Raw genomic sequence first — 13,982 nt, 5'->3', positions numbered from 1 at the left:
GCCCATGTAATGACTGTTTATTTAGCTCACAGCCAAATGTTGTTGATTATGTTTGATCAGTGTCCATCTCCCTCTCCACTTTTGCCCTGCCCACCCTGACTGCCCACGCCAAACAACCGAGTGCTCCCACACAGTCTTCTCTGTCAGGTCAATTTATTAGCAGAAAGTCCACATGTTGAAGCTCCTATTTATTTTGTTGTATTGCAGCCTTCAGTCGAGCGCCCATCCCCATGGCGGTGGTGAGGAGGGAGCTGTCATGCGAGGGTTACCCCATCGAGCTACGCTGCCCGGGTACCGACGTTATCATGATTGAGAGTGCTAATTACGGACGCACAGACGACAAAATTTGCGACGCTGACCCCGCGCAGATGGAGAACACCCGGTGCTACCTGCCCGACGCCTACAAGATCATGTCTCAAAGGTAAGGCGAGCATTCGCACTTCGGGACGGGACGAATAGTTGACCATTTTATTGCCAGAAGCAGAATTTCTGGGTACTACCATTACAAATCCTGGTTTTCAGAGTATATTGTATTGTTAATCTGATTCAGAAACATCTTAGTTCATGTATAATCAAAATGTGCTCCACTTTTGTGAATTATGATAATATAGTCACACTATAACTATAGTGTATTGAGTTCTCATCAACATACGATATCAATACTGTTATTCTGCTGAAATAAAATCTAGCATCTGCAATATGAGAGGAAAAATAAATGATATTGTGATATATCATATGGTAGGCTTTCATCATAAAAGTGAAAAAAACGTCCCATTTCATGGACGATAACTAGCACAATGGGCCCTACCATTACCATTATGAGCTTTGGTACTGAGATGTATCAGAGCTATTTGTATCTCCCCATATATTAATTAACTCAAAATTGGTGTTTAAGGATGTTATCATTGGCAAGGTATTTGAATAATATCATATCATGAGGTAACGATTTGATACCAATGATCGACCACATTCATTCATTCATTCATTTTCTACCGCTTTTTCCTCACGAGGGTCGCGGGGGTGCTGGAGCCTATCCCAGCTGTCTTCGGGCGAGAGGCGGGGTACACCCTGGACTGGTCGCCAGCCAATCACAGGGCACATATAGACAAACAACCATTCACACTCACATTCATACCTATGGACAATTTGGAGTCGCCAATTAAGCTAGCATGTTTTCGGAATGTGGGAGGAAACCGGAGTACCCGGAGAAAACCCACGCATGCACGGGGAGAACATGCAAATTCCACACAGAGATGGCCGAGGGTGGAATTGAACCATGGTCTCCTAGCTGTGAGGTCTGCGCGCTAACCACTCGACCGCCGTGCCACCAATTTTGCTCTCTTGTTGTCATTAAATTAATTATGTCTTGTCCTTAGGCTGCACTGCGGTCGAGTGGTTAGCGTGCAGGTCACACAGCTTGGAGACCGGAGTTCGAAGCCCAAAAGGAGTAGGCTGAAGCAAAAGCTTCTAAATGCCTACCCCTTTTTGCAAGATATAATCATGTTCATGCCACAGTCTTCTTTTCCCCTGTTATTATTATCATTGTAATATTATTATTGTTATTACCATTATCATTGTTGTTATAATCTTTATCATGATTACCATTATTATTGTTATTATTATCACCATTATTATAATCATCATTAATATTACCATTTTTATCATTGTAGTTGTAACAATTTTTGGATTTAAAAAAAATAATTTAAATTATTTTTTTTATTTTTCTATGGTTAGCCATAATTCTTTAGATAAAGACTAAGTATTGTTTATTTGTCAGGACCGACCACCGTGCCGCCCTGATCGACCACATTTCACATTTAATGTCCAGATAGGGTCAAGAGAAACTGGTATTAGCATTATCCCGCTAACTATATCTGTAATATAACCATTGAGTTCATTGATATCCTAGAATAAGCCCGTATATCATCTTGCCTGCCGCTAGCATCATGTGTAGTCGCGGTGAATAGCTTCAAGCTAGTTAACATTCGCGTCTGGTTTAGAAGACTATCAGCTTCTGCTGTGTCTTAAGTCTGTGTGCTAAGCTCGCATCCATCACCGGGCAGATAGCCTACCCCCACACGATCCCCCCGCCAAGTCACCAGCCTCCCCTCGCTACCTGTCGATACCCATTTAGGCATCTCGTCCTTTTCTCCCCGCCATTGATATTCAGAGTCCAGAGCACGACCGCTACCTACCTAAATGCTGCTGCACCAACATGTTTTTGTTTTTTTTTGTAAGCGCTAGCAGGAGCCTGAGGACCATAATGCGTCTGAAAATAAAGGTTGCGGCATATCAATCTGCAGTAAATGCATCAGTTTTATTTTCTATTCACGTATTTGCCTATGCAACAAAGCACCACTAAAAAATGTGGTTACTTAGGAAGTCATTTAAGATATTTCAGAATTTTGGTCAGCTAATGTTGTTAAATTTCTGTATTTTTGAACTGTTAAATTATGAAAATCATTTTCAGAAAGGCAGAAAATGTTTGAGTCTTGACACCAATGCTAATGTTTGGTTTTGTAGCGTGTTTGAACTTAGCACTTTGGAAATACTCGGACTACATGTGAAGCTAGCTGGCTAACCGGCTAACATTGAATTCCTCTATTTTCTAGACACAACAAGACACAAATTGTCCCACTAAATCTAGCTAAAACTTTCACTAACCTTTCACTTTTGTTTGTAAACAAGCTAACATTGTTGAATTCCTGTCATTTGTTCCTATAACTCCTTTTATCACTTCTCGGACGATAATGTTGTCAAGCTAGCAGGCTAAGCACCAAAGTAAATGGACTGTTCCTTCTTTAGCATTCATAGCTAGCCACAAAGGCTGTCCATATTTATTAGTGCTTAATAAAAAAAAATCTTCATACACAGTGGTGCCTACCTGTGTGATATTTGACATTCGCCACATGCGTTCAGTCGTTGTCGGAGGAGTTAAACGTTTATGCAAAATGCAGAGCAGGGAGGCCACTCGTTGGTGGTGGTGGGTGGGTGGGGGGCTTCGGAGGGGTCACAACGGTATTAATCTCACATCTGCTCAGCGTGATAACCTCCCCTCTTAATGTCAGTGCAAGCTTTCCATTTGCTTATGCAAAAAAAATATTAAATATGTATGCACATAAAACACCATGAGACATAAAACCTTTTTATTTTTTTATGTGCAGATTTACCACAGCATAGGCAATTAGAGCGTTACTTGTGTATCCCCCTTTTTTTATTGCCAAAGCAACAGTACATATAAATGATTAAGGTTTAAAAGTAAAAACAATGTGCTGAATTTAACCACTTGTTGTATGTTTATGGGCTACATTAGCATCTCTTTGGGGGGGAAAAAAAAATCAATTTACACTTCTTGAATTGAATGGTATTGCTCGAAGTCAGATAGTAGTGATGGGAAATCTAATTAACGAGTTGCACTGCAGTTGCATTGCTTCATATGAATGTGGACTTAATGTGATTTTTTTGTTTTATGTTTTTTTGGCTCTGTTACTGTTCTTTGAAAATGCAAAACACACATATATGTATATATAGATACATATATATAGTATTTACATATACAGTACATATATACCAAAGTATATAACCATACCTCTTGAATTAAATTGCATGTTTCTAAAGGGAAATGATGCGCTTCAAATTCATACCTATGGACAATTTGGAGTCGCCAATTAACCTAACCTGTCACGGATACAACAGTAGTGATAGTGATGATTAATATTATGTTATTATTATTATTGTGCATGTTGTGAGATCATTTAAAAGCTGATGTTACGAAATTTAAAGCATTACCAAATCTGAAGAAATACTTAGAAAACAAGCCAAATTATTATTATTAGTAGTAGTATTAGTAGTAGTACAGTAAACCTCGGATATATCGGACTCGGTTATATCGGAAATTCGCTCACAACGGACAGATAAAAAAGAACCGATTTTTCTGTAATGCATTTCCAATAAAAATTCATTGCATATATCAGATTTTTTATAACAGATTTCGCCTATTTCAGACAAAATCTCCAGTCCTGTTCCAATGCATTTCCACTAAATTTCCCTCGCATATATCGGATGGCCGCATCGTGGCGCTCCGATTCGCCGAATCGTGACAGGCCGCTATACGACGTCATTTGCAGCGTTTGCAGCGTTGCCTGCGCGTCCAGGTACATTGGAAACATAGTCAAGGAAGTGCCTTTTTATAACGGATAAAATCCGATTTACGCATATACCGGATATAAATCCGATATATGTGTAAAACGGACATTTTCCGGTATACGCATATAACGGATTTCGCTTATATCGGACAAAACCAGTGGGAACAATTGAATCCGATATATCCGAGGTTTACTGTAGTATTCTTTTTATTATTGGTGCTAGAATTCCCAAGCGTCCCAACCTGTAACGGATACAACAGTAGTGATAGTGATGATTAATATTATGTTATTATTATTATTGTGCATGTTGTGAGATCATTTAAAGCTGATGTTACAAAATTTAAACCATTACCAAATCTGAAGAAATACTTAGAAAACTTAGAAAACAAATTATTATTATTAGTATTAGTATTAGTAGTAGTAGTATTCTTTTTATTATTGGTGCTAGAATTCCCAAGCGTCCCAACCTGTCACGGATACAACAGTAGTGATAGTGATGATTAATATTATGTTATTATTATTATTGTGCATGTTGTGAGATCATGTAAAGTTGATGTTATGAAATTTAAACCATTACCAAATCTGGAGAAATATTTAGAAAACAAGCCAAATTATTATTATTATTAGTAGTAGTATTCATTTTATTATTGGTGCTAGAATTCCCAAGCGTCCAAACCTGTCACAGATACAACAGTAGTGATAGTGATGATTAATATTATGTTATTATTATTATTGTTCATATTGTGAGATCATTTAAAGCTGATGTTACGAAATTTAAACCATTACCAAATCTGAAGAAATACTTAAAAAACAAGCCAAATTATTATTATTAGTAGTAGTAGTATTCATTTTATTATTGGTGCTAGAATTCCCAAGCGTCCCCAACCTGTCACGGATACAACAGTAGTGATAGTAATGATTAATATTATGTTATTATTATTATTGTTCATATTGTGAGATCATTTAAAGCTGATGTTACAAAATTTAAACCATTACCAAATCTGAAGAAATACTTAAAAAACAAGCCAAATTATTATTATTAGTAGTAGTATTAGTAGTAGTAGTATTCTTTTTATTATTGGTGCTAGAATTCCCAAGCGTCCCAACCTGTAACGGATACAACAGTAGTGATAGTAATGATTAATATTATGTTATTATTATTATTGTGCATGTTGTGAGATCATTTAAAGCTGATGTTACAAAATTTAAAGCATTACCAAATCTGAAGAAATACTTAAAAAACAAGCCAAATTATTATTATTAGTAGTAGTATTCGTAGTAGTAGTATTATTTTTATTATTGGTGCGAGAATTCCCAAGCGTCCAAGTCACTTTGTATTTAAATGAAGGGATTTAAAAGAATAAATGAAGACACAGGCAGCAAATAAGTGAAAGGAGGGGATTCTGTGGTTAAATCCACCCCTGCTGCTAAAATAAAAACCTCATCAAATCTGTGAAATCAGGTCAAAAGACAGTAATAATGAGAAGAAGGTATAGGAAGGATTATTCGATATAGGAAGACAATAGATCCTGCCATCTGTTTTGTAGTCCTTATCCCGCCTCATCCTTTCCTGTTTTCTGTTTATATATAAAAAAAAAAACTTATCAATGAAAGGCTGTGTGGCATTTGTCAACCTTTAGCATTGATCATGTACGCATGAAACCCCGAGACGAAAATGAATAAAATCAAGGGGAGTATAAATAAGGACTAGGATTGTTTTTGGTGCTTTTTCTCCTTTAGGGGTCAACGCTAGTGGCTGTCCCTTGAGGTGCATGCTGAGATACGCATAAGGTGATATATCGCTCTGATATAGCCTGTAATTACTGGCTGGGAAGGTCCAACGCCGCCATGGGGGAAAGGAATACAAGAGGGGGCACATAGAGTGGGAGGCAAGAAACATTGAAAAAGGGTCATTTGATAGCACAAGGGAAGGGAGTGATGCCGCAAGCTATAAAAAAAAGAGCAGTTGTAATGCATCATGTCGCTAAGAGACCAATATTCAAGAGGAGACTGAGGGTGACTCCAGCAAAGCGGAGACTGAGGAGCATATGAAAAAATACACCACAGTAGTTGTGGTTAGAAGTGTTAGAATTACTTTACTAATTTTCTTAGATGCAAGGAGATCAATTTTACCAGAAATCTGACTGAGGACGACTGCAACAAAGAGGAGAATGCGGAGCGTTAAGAAAAACAAAACAAAACACAGCAGGAGCTAACATTAATAACGCCTCAAGTAGAGCCTGAGGGCAACTGTAGCAAAGCAAAAAAAAATGCTAACGTTAGCATGCATGGTTTCAAATGTTAACACAAATGTTAACATTTTGTCGAACAGCGAGCAATAAACATCACCAATATGGAGGGTTGTATCGATTAATTAGGACATAGATATGTTTCGATTTTATCCAAGAGGAGACTGAGGGCAACTGAAATAAAGTTCACATTCCAAAAACATGCTAGGTTAGTTGGTGACTCCAAATTGTCCATAGGTATGAATGTGAGTGTGAATGGTTGTTTGTCTATATGTGCCCTGTGATTGGCTGGCCACCAGTCCAGGGTGTACCCCGCCTCTCGCCCGAAGACAGCTGGGATAGGCTCCAGCACCCTCCGCGGCCCTCGTGAGGAAAAAGCGGTAGAAAATGAATGAATGAATGAATGAATGAGACTGAGGGCAACCGAAATAAAGCTCACATTCCAAAAACATGCTAGGTTAATCAGCGACTCCTAATTGTCCATAGGTATGAATGTGAGTGTGAATGGTTGTTTGTCTATATGTGCCCTGTGATTGGTAGAAAATGAATGAATTCATAATACATAATTTTTATTGTTGCTTTTCATCTACAAACATAACATTTCCAGTTGTTTATTTCAAATGTTTGGGTTGAATTTCTAAACAGACATATGCAGGAAATTGCCGCCTGCATCTTTTTTTTTTTTTTTTTACACAATAATAGACTTACTATAATAGGAATAAAAACAAATTCTATCATCTCTGAAAAAAATAAAGAATAAACATGAAAAGGTTGACTTTTCAAGTGAGAGGTAGAGAGCAAATTCCATCAACTTTTTTCAAGGTGAAGGTTGATCGTGTGGTCTCAGCAGGCAATTCAAGGGAAGAAAAAAGACACAAAGGACAGAGTGGCACCTCACTCAGATCTTTGATGTCAGCTTCAAGCTTTGGCTCTTCAGCCCACACATCGCCCTGACTGAATCATGAAAAACAGCCAATTTATTGTCAGGTTTTTTTGTATGATGAGCATATATATAAGCTGAGGTAACCGAATCATGTAAATCAGCAAATTACCATCTGCCTCAAATAACCTCTTTTGTGAGTGGGAGGGGCCTAGACGTTCTTTTATGCCGCTAGCGCTTTCCTTGACCGCGACACGCTCCGCTAGCTGCAAAGGCCGTCGACTGAATCAAGACTCATGAATAAGAATAGTGGACGACTCGAGAGAGAGCTCCCCCCCCCGCTGTGTGATATCGACAGAAAATAGCATAATTAGCATCAGTGAGGCCATTCTTGTATGAAATAATAACCGGGGTGCTTATTTATTTGCAGAGAGCATTAGGCGTTTATGTATACAAAAGGTACAAAATACGATAAAATACCATTTACAGCTGTTATTTCAAGGACAACAGCTGCTGAAACTTTGTTTGAACCATGAATGCACCACCAGCGATGCCAATAAATCCGACACAATCCATCCCGGATACCAACCACCTGCTGAGGCTTTACCTCCCACCTCCATATAGGAATCACTGCTTATGTATTGTATAGCGTGACAAGTGTCTAAGACAAGTCGGCTACATGGCCTACTTTGAAGTACTTTTGTTCAGAAATACTTTTTTGTGTTTTTTTTTTGCCGTCACTATCATTCATTCATTCATTCATTTTCTACCGCTTTTTCCTCATGAGGGTCACGGGGGTTGCTGTCTTTGGGGCGAGAGGTGGGGTACACCCTGGACTGGTTGCCAGCCAATCACAGGGCACATATAGACAAACAACCATTCACACTCACATTCATACCTATGGACAATTTGGAGTCACCAATTAACCTAGCATGTTTTTGGAATGTGGGAGGAAACTGGAGAACATGCAAACTCCACATAGAGATGGCCGAGGGTGGAATTGAACCCTGGTCTCCTAGCTCTGAGGTCCGTCACTATCAAACCATGCAAAAATATTTAATCTAATGTCATGGCGTCGACAAAAGATCACAGCACTCACAAATGTTTTCCGAAAGGCGATTGTGGAGGATAAGAAAAACAGTAAGTTGTTTAGAGTTTAAGAGTTTAGTATAACACCCCTATAGTCACCTTTAAACTCCCTTTACCGAAAATATTAGACATTCATTCATTCATTCATTTTCTACTGCTTTTCCTCACGAGGGTTGCAGGGGGTGCTGGAGCCTATCCCAGCTGTCTTCGGGCGAGAGGCGGGGTACACCCTGGACTGGTCGCCAGCCAATAAGCCTTTTAAGACCTAAATAAAAAGCTAAAAAAAAAACAAATCAAAGCTGATCACAATAACCAATTGGCATGCAATGGCAACCCCAATCCGTCTGGGAGTGAGAATCAATGCTGGTCTGTCAAACCATCTCCATGGCTTCAGCCTGATATCCTGCCACAGGCTACGCCAATTGATGCCAGCGTGTTTGATCACACTCCCTGTTGCCGTTCGACTTTTTCTTGCGTCATTGTTTACACACTTTTCACAACTGTTGCTAGCTAGGTCAACTTTTCAGCCAGGCTTCTTGCCCTACGGATTCCAAAAGTGACTTTTCACCACAATGATGTTTTTGTTTTGAGAACACAAAAAGCAATACGGTTAGTTTGGAGCTCATTTTTGTCTCACGAGGAAGTCGGATATCACGTTCATGAGTGTGGTGGATTTTTCAAGTGTGACTGAACAATTTAGCTTTTTTGTTGTCATTAAATTAATTATGTCTTGTCCTTAGGCTGCACGGTGAGCGAGCGGTTAGCATGCAGGCCACACATGTTTGTCTATATGTGCCCTGTGATTGGCTGGTGACCAGTCCAGGGTGTACCCCGCCTCTCGCCTCAAGTGAGGATAAGCGGTAGAAAATGAATGAATGATAATAGTCCAATACAATTTGATTCAGGGCGGCACGGTGGGCTAGTGGTTAGCAAGCAGACCTCGCAGCTAGGAGACCAGGGTTCAATTCCACCCTCGGGCATCTCTGTGTGGAGTTTGCATGTTCTCCCCGTGCATGTGTGGGTTTTCTCCGGGTACTCCGGTTTCCTCCCACATTCCAAAAACATGCTAGGTTAATTGGTGACTCCAAATTGTCCATAGGTATGAATGTGAGTGTGAATGGTTGTTTGTCTATGTGTGCCCTGTGATTGGCTGGCAACCAGTCTAGAGTGTACCCCGCCTTACGCCCGAAGACAGCTGGGATAGGCTCCAGCACGCCCCCGCGACCCTCGTGAGGAAAAGCAGTAGAAAATGAATGAATGAATTTGATTCAATAGCAATAAATATATATATATATATTTTGTTGCCAAATAAATTATGTAACAGTTGTCATAATTTCTGCAAAGCAATTTCAAATTAACATAAAATATTCAGATTTGGTCAGAATAATATTTGGCTCATGTATGATGTGATTACATGTACACAGACATTTTTTGTTGTTGGCTAACAGATTAAGATTAACTCTCAGACTCATTTTTCAACAAACTATAAGATTTGATTTAGAACAATATTTTGGTCTTCTTGGATGTGATTTGATTCAAATCAACATTTTTTTTTGTTGCCAAAAACAGCACTCCTGTCTTTTCAAACGTTTGCTCGAGTGTTTAGTATCCAGCTGTCCAGTCGTGTGAATAGTCGAAATTCATGAGAACCCCAGGAGAAGTCCAGGAGAGGGCAGCAAAATCGGGAGAATTGGCGCAAATGCAATTTCAGAGAAAAAAAATGTGTCTACAACTCATATTTAGTCAAAAAGCCGACCAAGTGTCAAGTCTTAGATCTAAACAGACGAGACTTGACTGTGTGACCAATTCCCTTCTGAGTTATCAAATTAAGTCATCAATCTGATTCACCACGTTTCAGATTGTTGATTTGGTATCCTGACAGACAAGATGACTCATGCGGCTGTTGCCCTTAGCAACCTTGTTTTTTTTTCTTCTTTTTTTTGGACAGAAGGGGTTTTAAGAGAAGGCCAGCAGGAACAAACAGTGCTGAGATTGTTCACTGATTTGGACTTAGATGCTTCAAATACCGAATTACACGAAGGGATGGGCACTGTACTTTTATATTATATTATTTTATAATTATGCCGTGACTACCGACTCACATAAAATCCAAAGGTACCACGTTTCAGTGCCTAAATGGCAATCTTTGTGGTGTGTTGGCATGGCTACTCACAACATTCATTCATTCATTCATTTTCTACCGCTTTTCCTCATGAGGGTCGCGGGGGTGCTGGAGCCTATCCCAGCTGTCTTCGGGCATGAGGAAGGGTACACCCTAGACTGGTTGCCAGCCAATCACAGGGCACATATAGACAAACAACCATTCACACTCACATTCATACCTATGGACAGCTACTCACAACATTCAATTCAAAATAAGAGGGAATCAGAGGGATGGGGCAACGTTTACCCAACAATGACACAAGTTAAACACAAGTTGGACCTCGATAAATTGGGTCAAAGGTGAAAGGTATCCATGTATAATCCAATCCCAAACTACTGATAACAGCTCAAATGCATTGATTGCAGTGTTCAAATGTAGAGAAAACTCAGTGAAAACCACAAGATGACCAATGCAGTGCAAAAACAGGTATTTAATATTAGAAATCCTGGTAAAAAAAATCCAGATTTTTATTGCAAGCAGTTTGGCAAGTACATTTTTTCCCTATCAATGTTCCCTGGAAGACTCCCAGGAGACTCCAACCTTTGCAATTGTCCGTATTTTCCCGTTTGACTCCAACCTTTTAAGATTTGTCAGATATTCTCTGCATAGATTTCAGTTTTTTCTTATAGCTAACCTTTAAAACAGGGGTCTCAAACATGCGGCCCGTGGGCCAAATGTGGCCCGCAGGACGCTAGTTTAGGCCCCCGCCCGCGCAAGTTTGATATGGATCCTGTATGGTATCGTGTACCCAGAAAAAATTATTACGTTTGATTAATGTTCATGTTAAAGGTTAAATAACTGTTAATAGTTATCCTCCTTATCCGTGTGGAAGTGGTAAGTTTTTGGCTTTTTAAGTTCAAAGGAAATAACTTGAAGGCTACCGTTTAGGTCGCTAGCTCTCTAGTTTGCGAGTTAGCATGTGTCTCAAGACCCTGCAGTTGCGCAATATGTTGTAAATAAAAAAAGTATAAATGTGACTATAGTCGTGTTTTGTCATGTCTACAGGGCTCTAATAATGCTTTGTTCATTTTAATCTGAAAAAAATAATTTGGCTACCCACCAACTATATGTGGTTTCTTAAGTTTTTATTATTTTTATTATTATTATATTTATTTATTACTGATTGATTGATTTTCTTTATTCTTGATTTGTTTATTTATTTTTCATCTTATTTTGTGTAGAAAAATAAAAATTAAGATATTTGAGAACAGTGGAATGTTTTATCAGAGCTTTTATTGTAGAAATTTTTTCTAGTTTTAATGAAACCTGATGCGGCCCAGTCTCACCCAGACCCTAGCTCCAGTGGCCCCCCAAGTAAAGTGAGTTTGAGACCCCTGCTTTAAAATGAGTCGTGAATTGTGTTTCTTTAGCCAGCAAAGTTGTCAAAGTTTCTCGCGACGATATCATCCTCCAATCCTCCGTGGTAGGAGCGCCTAAAAAAAAGCAAACATTCAATGGCTTAAGGGTAGAAGAAGCAGCAGCAGACATCAAAATGTGTGTTGCCAATTAAAGACACAAGAAGAAGAAAGAGAAAGAGTTGGAGGTGCAGGGATAAATGAAGAGAGTGCAGAGAAAGCAAATATCAGATGGAAAGTGAAAAAAAAAAAAAAGGCAAGCTGGCTTCCTAACCACCTGCTCCTTACTGAATTAGCCCTTTCTTTACTTCAAAATCAGTCCGCAACTCTGACAAAATGGACTGAGGCCTCCTATTTCCGAAACTTGACCAAAGCATTTGCTATAAATTTTACAGCCAAGGAATTTTTTTTGCATGGATAATCATCCCAAAAGTGAAGAAAAACATCACAGGAATCAAAAACTTGGAGGTAATAAAGTCTACAGGGCATTCTAGCTTCTAGCTCCTGAGAGATAGAGCACAATTCCCGAGATATTATATTTCACTTTTATAAAAGTGCAGCAGAAGGTCGGGATTGGATCAGACCTCTGGGGGAGGGGACGCTACCGGGAAGGCAAATGAACAGTTAATGAACTGATTAAGGATCAGTAAAGACCAGAAGCAAAAGAAGGCAAATTGTAGCACAATAATTATTGTATTACTATTTTTATTTGATTTTTAATTCATACATATACACACAAAATATTATCATTTAGGGCTGTTTTCAACTAAGGATTTTTATAGTTTATGATGTTTATATAGTCAATGATGTTTTGTTTTGAGAACACAAAAATCAATGTGGTTAGTTTGGAGCTCATTTTTGTCTCACAGGGAAGTGGATGTCACGTTCATGGAGTGCGTGGTGGATTTTTCAAGTGTGACTGAACAAGTTTGCTCTCTTTTCATTCATTCATTTTCTATCCCAGCTGTCTTTGGGCGAGAGGCGGGGTACACCCTAGACTGGTGGCCAGCCAATCACAGGGCACATATAGACAAACAACCATTCACACTCACATTCATACCTATGGAGAATTTGGAGTCGCTAATTAACCTAGCATGTTTTTGGAATGTGGGAGGAAACCGGAGTACCCGGAGAAAACCCACATGCAAACTCCACACAGAGATGGCCGAGGGTGGAATTGAACCCTGGTCTCCTAGCTGTGAGGTCTGCGTGCTAACCACTCGACCGCCGTGCCACCAATTTTGCTCTCTTGTTGTCATAAAATTAATTATGTCTTGTCCTTAGGCTGCACTGCGGTCGAGTGGTTAGCGTGCAGACCACACAGCTTGGAGACCAGAGTTCGATTCCACTCTCGGCCATCTCTGTGTGGAGTTTGCATGTTCTCCCCGTGCATGTGTGGGTTATCTCCGGGTATTATTATTATCATCATTAATATTACCATTTTCATCATTATAGTTACAATTTTATAGTAACATATATAAGTAACTATATAAGTTTTATAGTAATAGTAACAATTTTTTTATTTTTTTCATTATTATTATTTTTATAATTTTTTATTTTTTGTATAGTTAGCCATAATTCACTAGATAAAGACTAAGTATTGTTTATTTGTCAGGACGCCATGTTTTCGGTGCATTCTTCTAGTTTATAATGAGCATTTAGTGATTGTAGGTAAGGTAAGGACATTTCCGTGCAGCAACACTGCCCGTTAGTATTTTCATAACAACAAAGCTGTCTTTCGAAACTTATAATACTTCTGAGGAGATGCCACTTAAAGTGGAAGTGAGGTGTCATGGCAAGTCTACAATGTGTCCGACTGTTTATTTCTGCTTGTTGGCCAACTATCTATCACTTAGCAGCAGGTTGTTTTTCCTGATTTCTCATTCCATCATTGCTGGCATCTCTTCTACCCTCAGGCTTGCCGCACCAAGCAGGATTAGTTGGAAGGTAAATGGGACCAGAACATTTCTACTTCCAGCTTTGTTGCTATGGTTTCTGAGGGCGACCGCCAAAAAGAACCTCAATGGAGGGTTTGAAAAAAAATTATCTTTTGTGAATAAATGTGTGCGCCGCCACTCCATTGAGAGGAAAAATGTTGCT

The 13,982-nt window shown here is 39.1% G+C and overlaps 1 protein-coding gene across 19 annotated transcripts in view; it reads left to right on the top strand.

The window, feature by feature from the left end:
- LOC131124906 (adhesion G protein-coupled receptor L3-like) overlaps window positions 1-13,982 on the top strand; it is a 172,720-nt gene that overhangs the window by 56,553 nt on the left and 102,185 nt on the right. For all 19 annotated transcript variants that reach the window (XM_058065882.1, XM_058065878.1, XM_058065876.1 and 16 more), the window contains exon 4: window positions 208-421. In XM_058065882.1, the coding sequence (XP_057921865.1) occupies window positions 208-421 (214 nt within the window). The remainder of the gene's footprint in view (window positions 1-207; window positions 422-13,982) is intronic.

This window comes from Doryrhamphus excisus, chromosome 3, assembly GCF_030265055.1.
Source record: "Doryrhamphus excisus isolate RoL2022-K1 chromosome 3, RoL_Dexc_1.0, whole genome shotgun sequence".
NCBI lineage: Eukaryota > Metazoa > Chordata > Actinopteri > Syngnathiformes > Syngnathidae > Doryrhamphus > Doryrhamphus excisus.
Note: the sequence above shows the minus strand (reverse complement) of the source record. Positions and strands in the feature narration are given on the sequence as shown.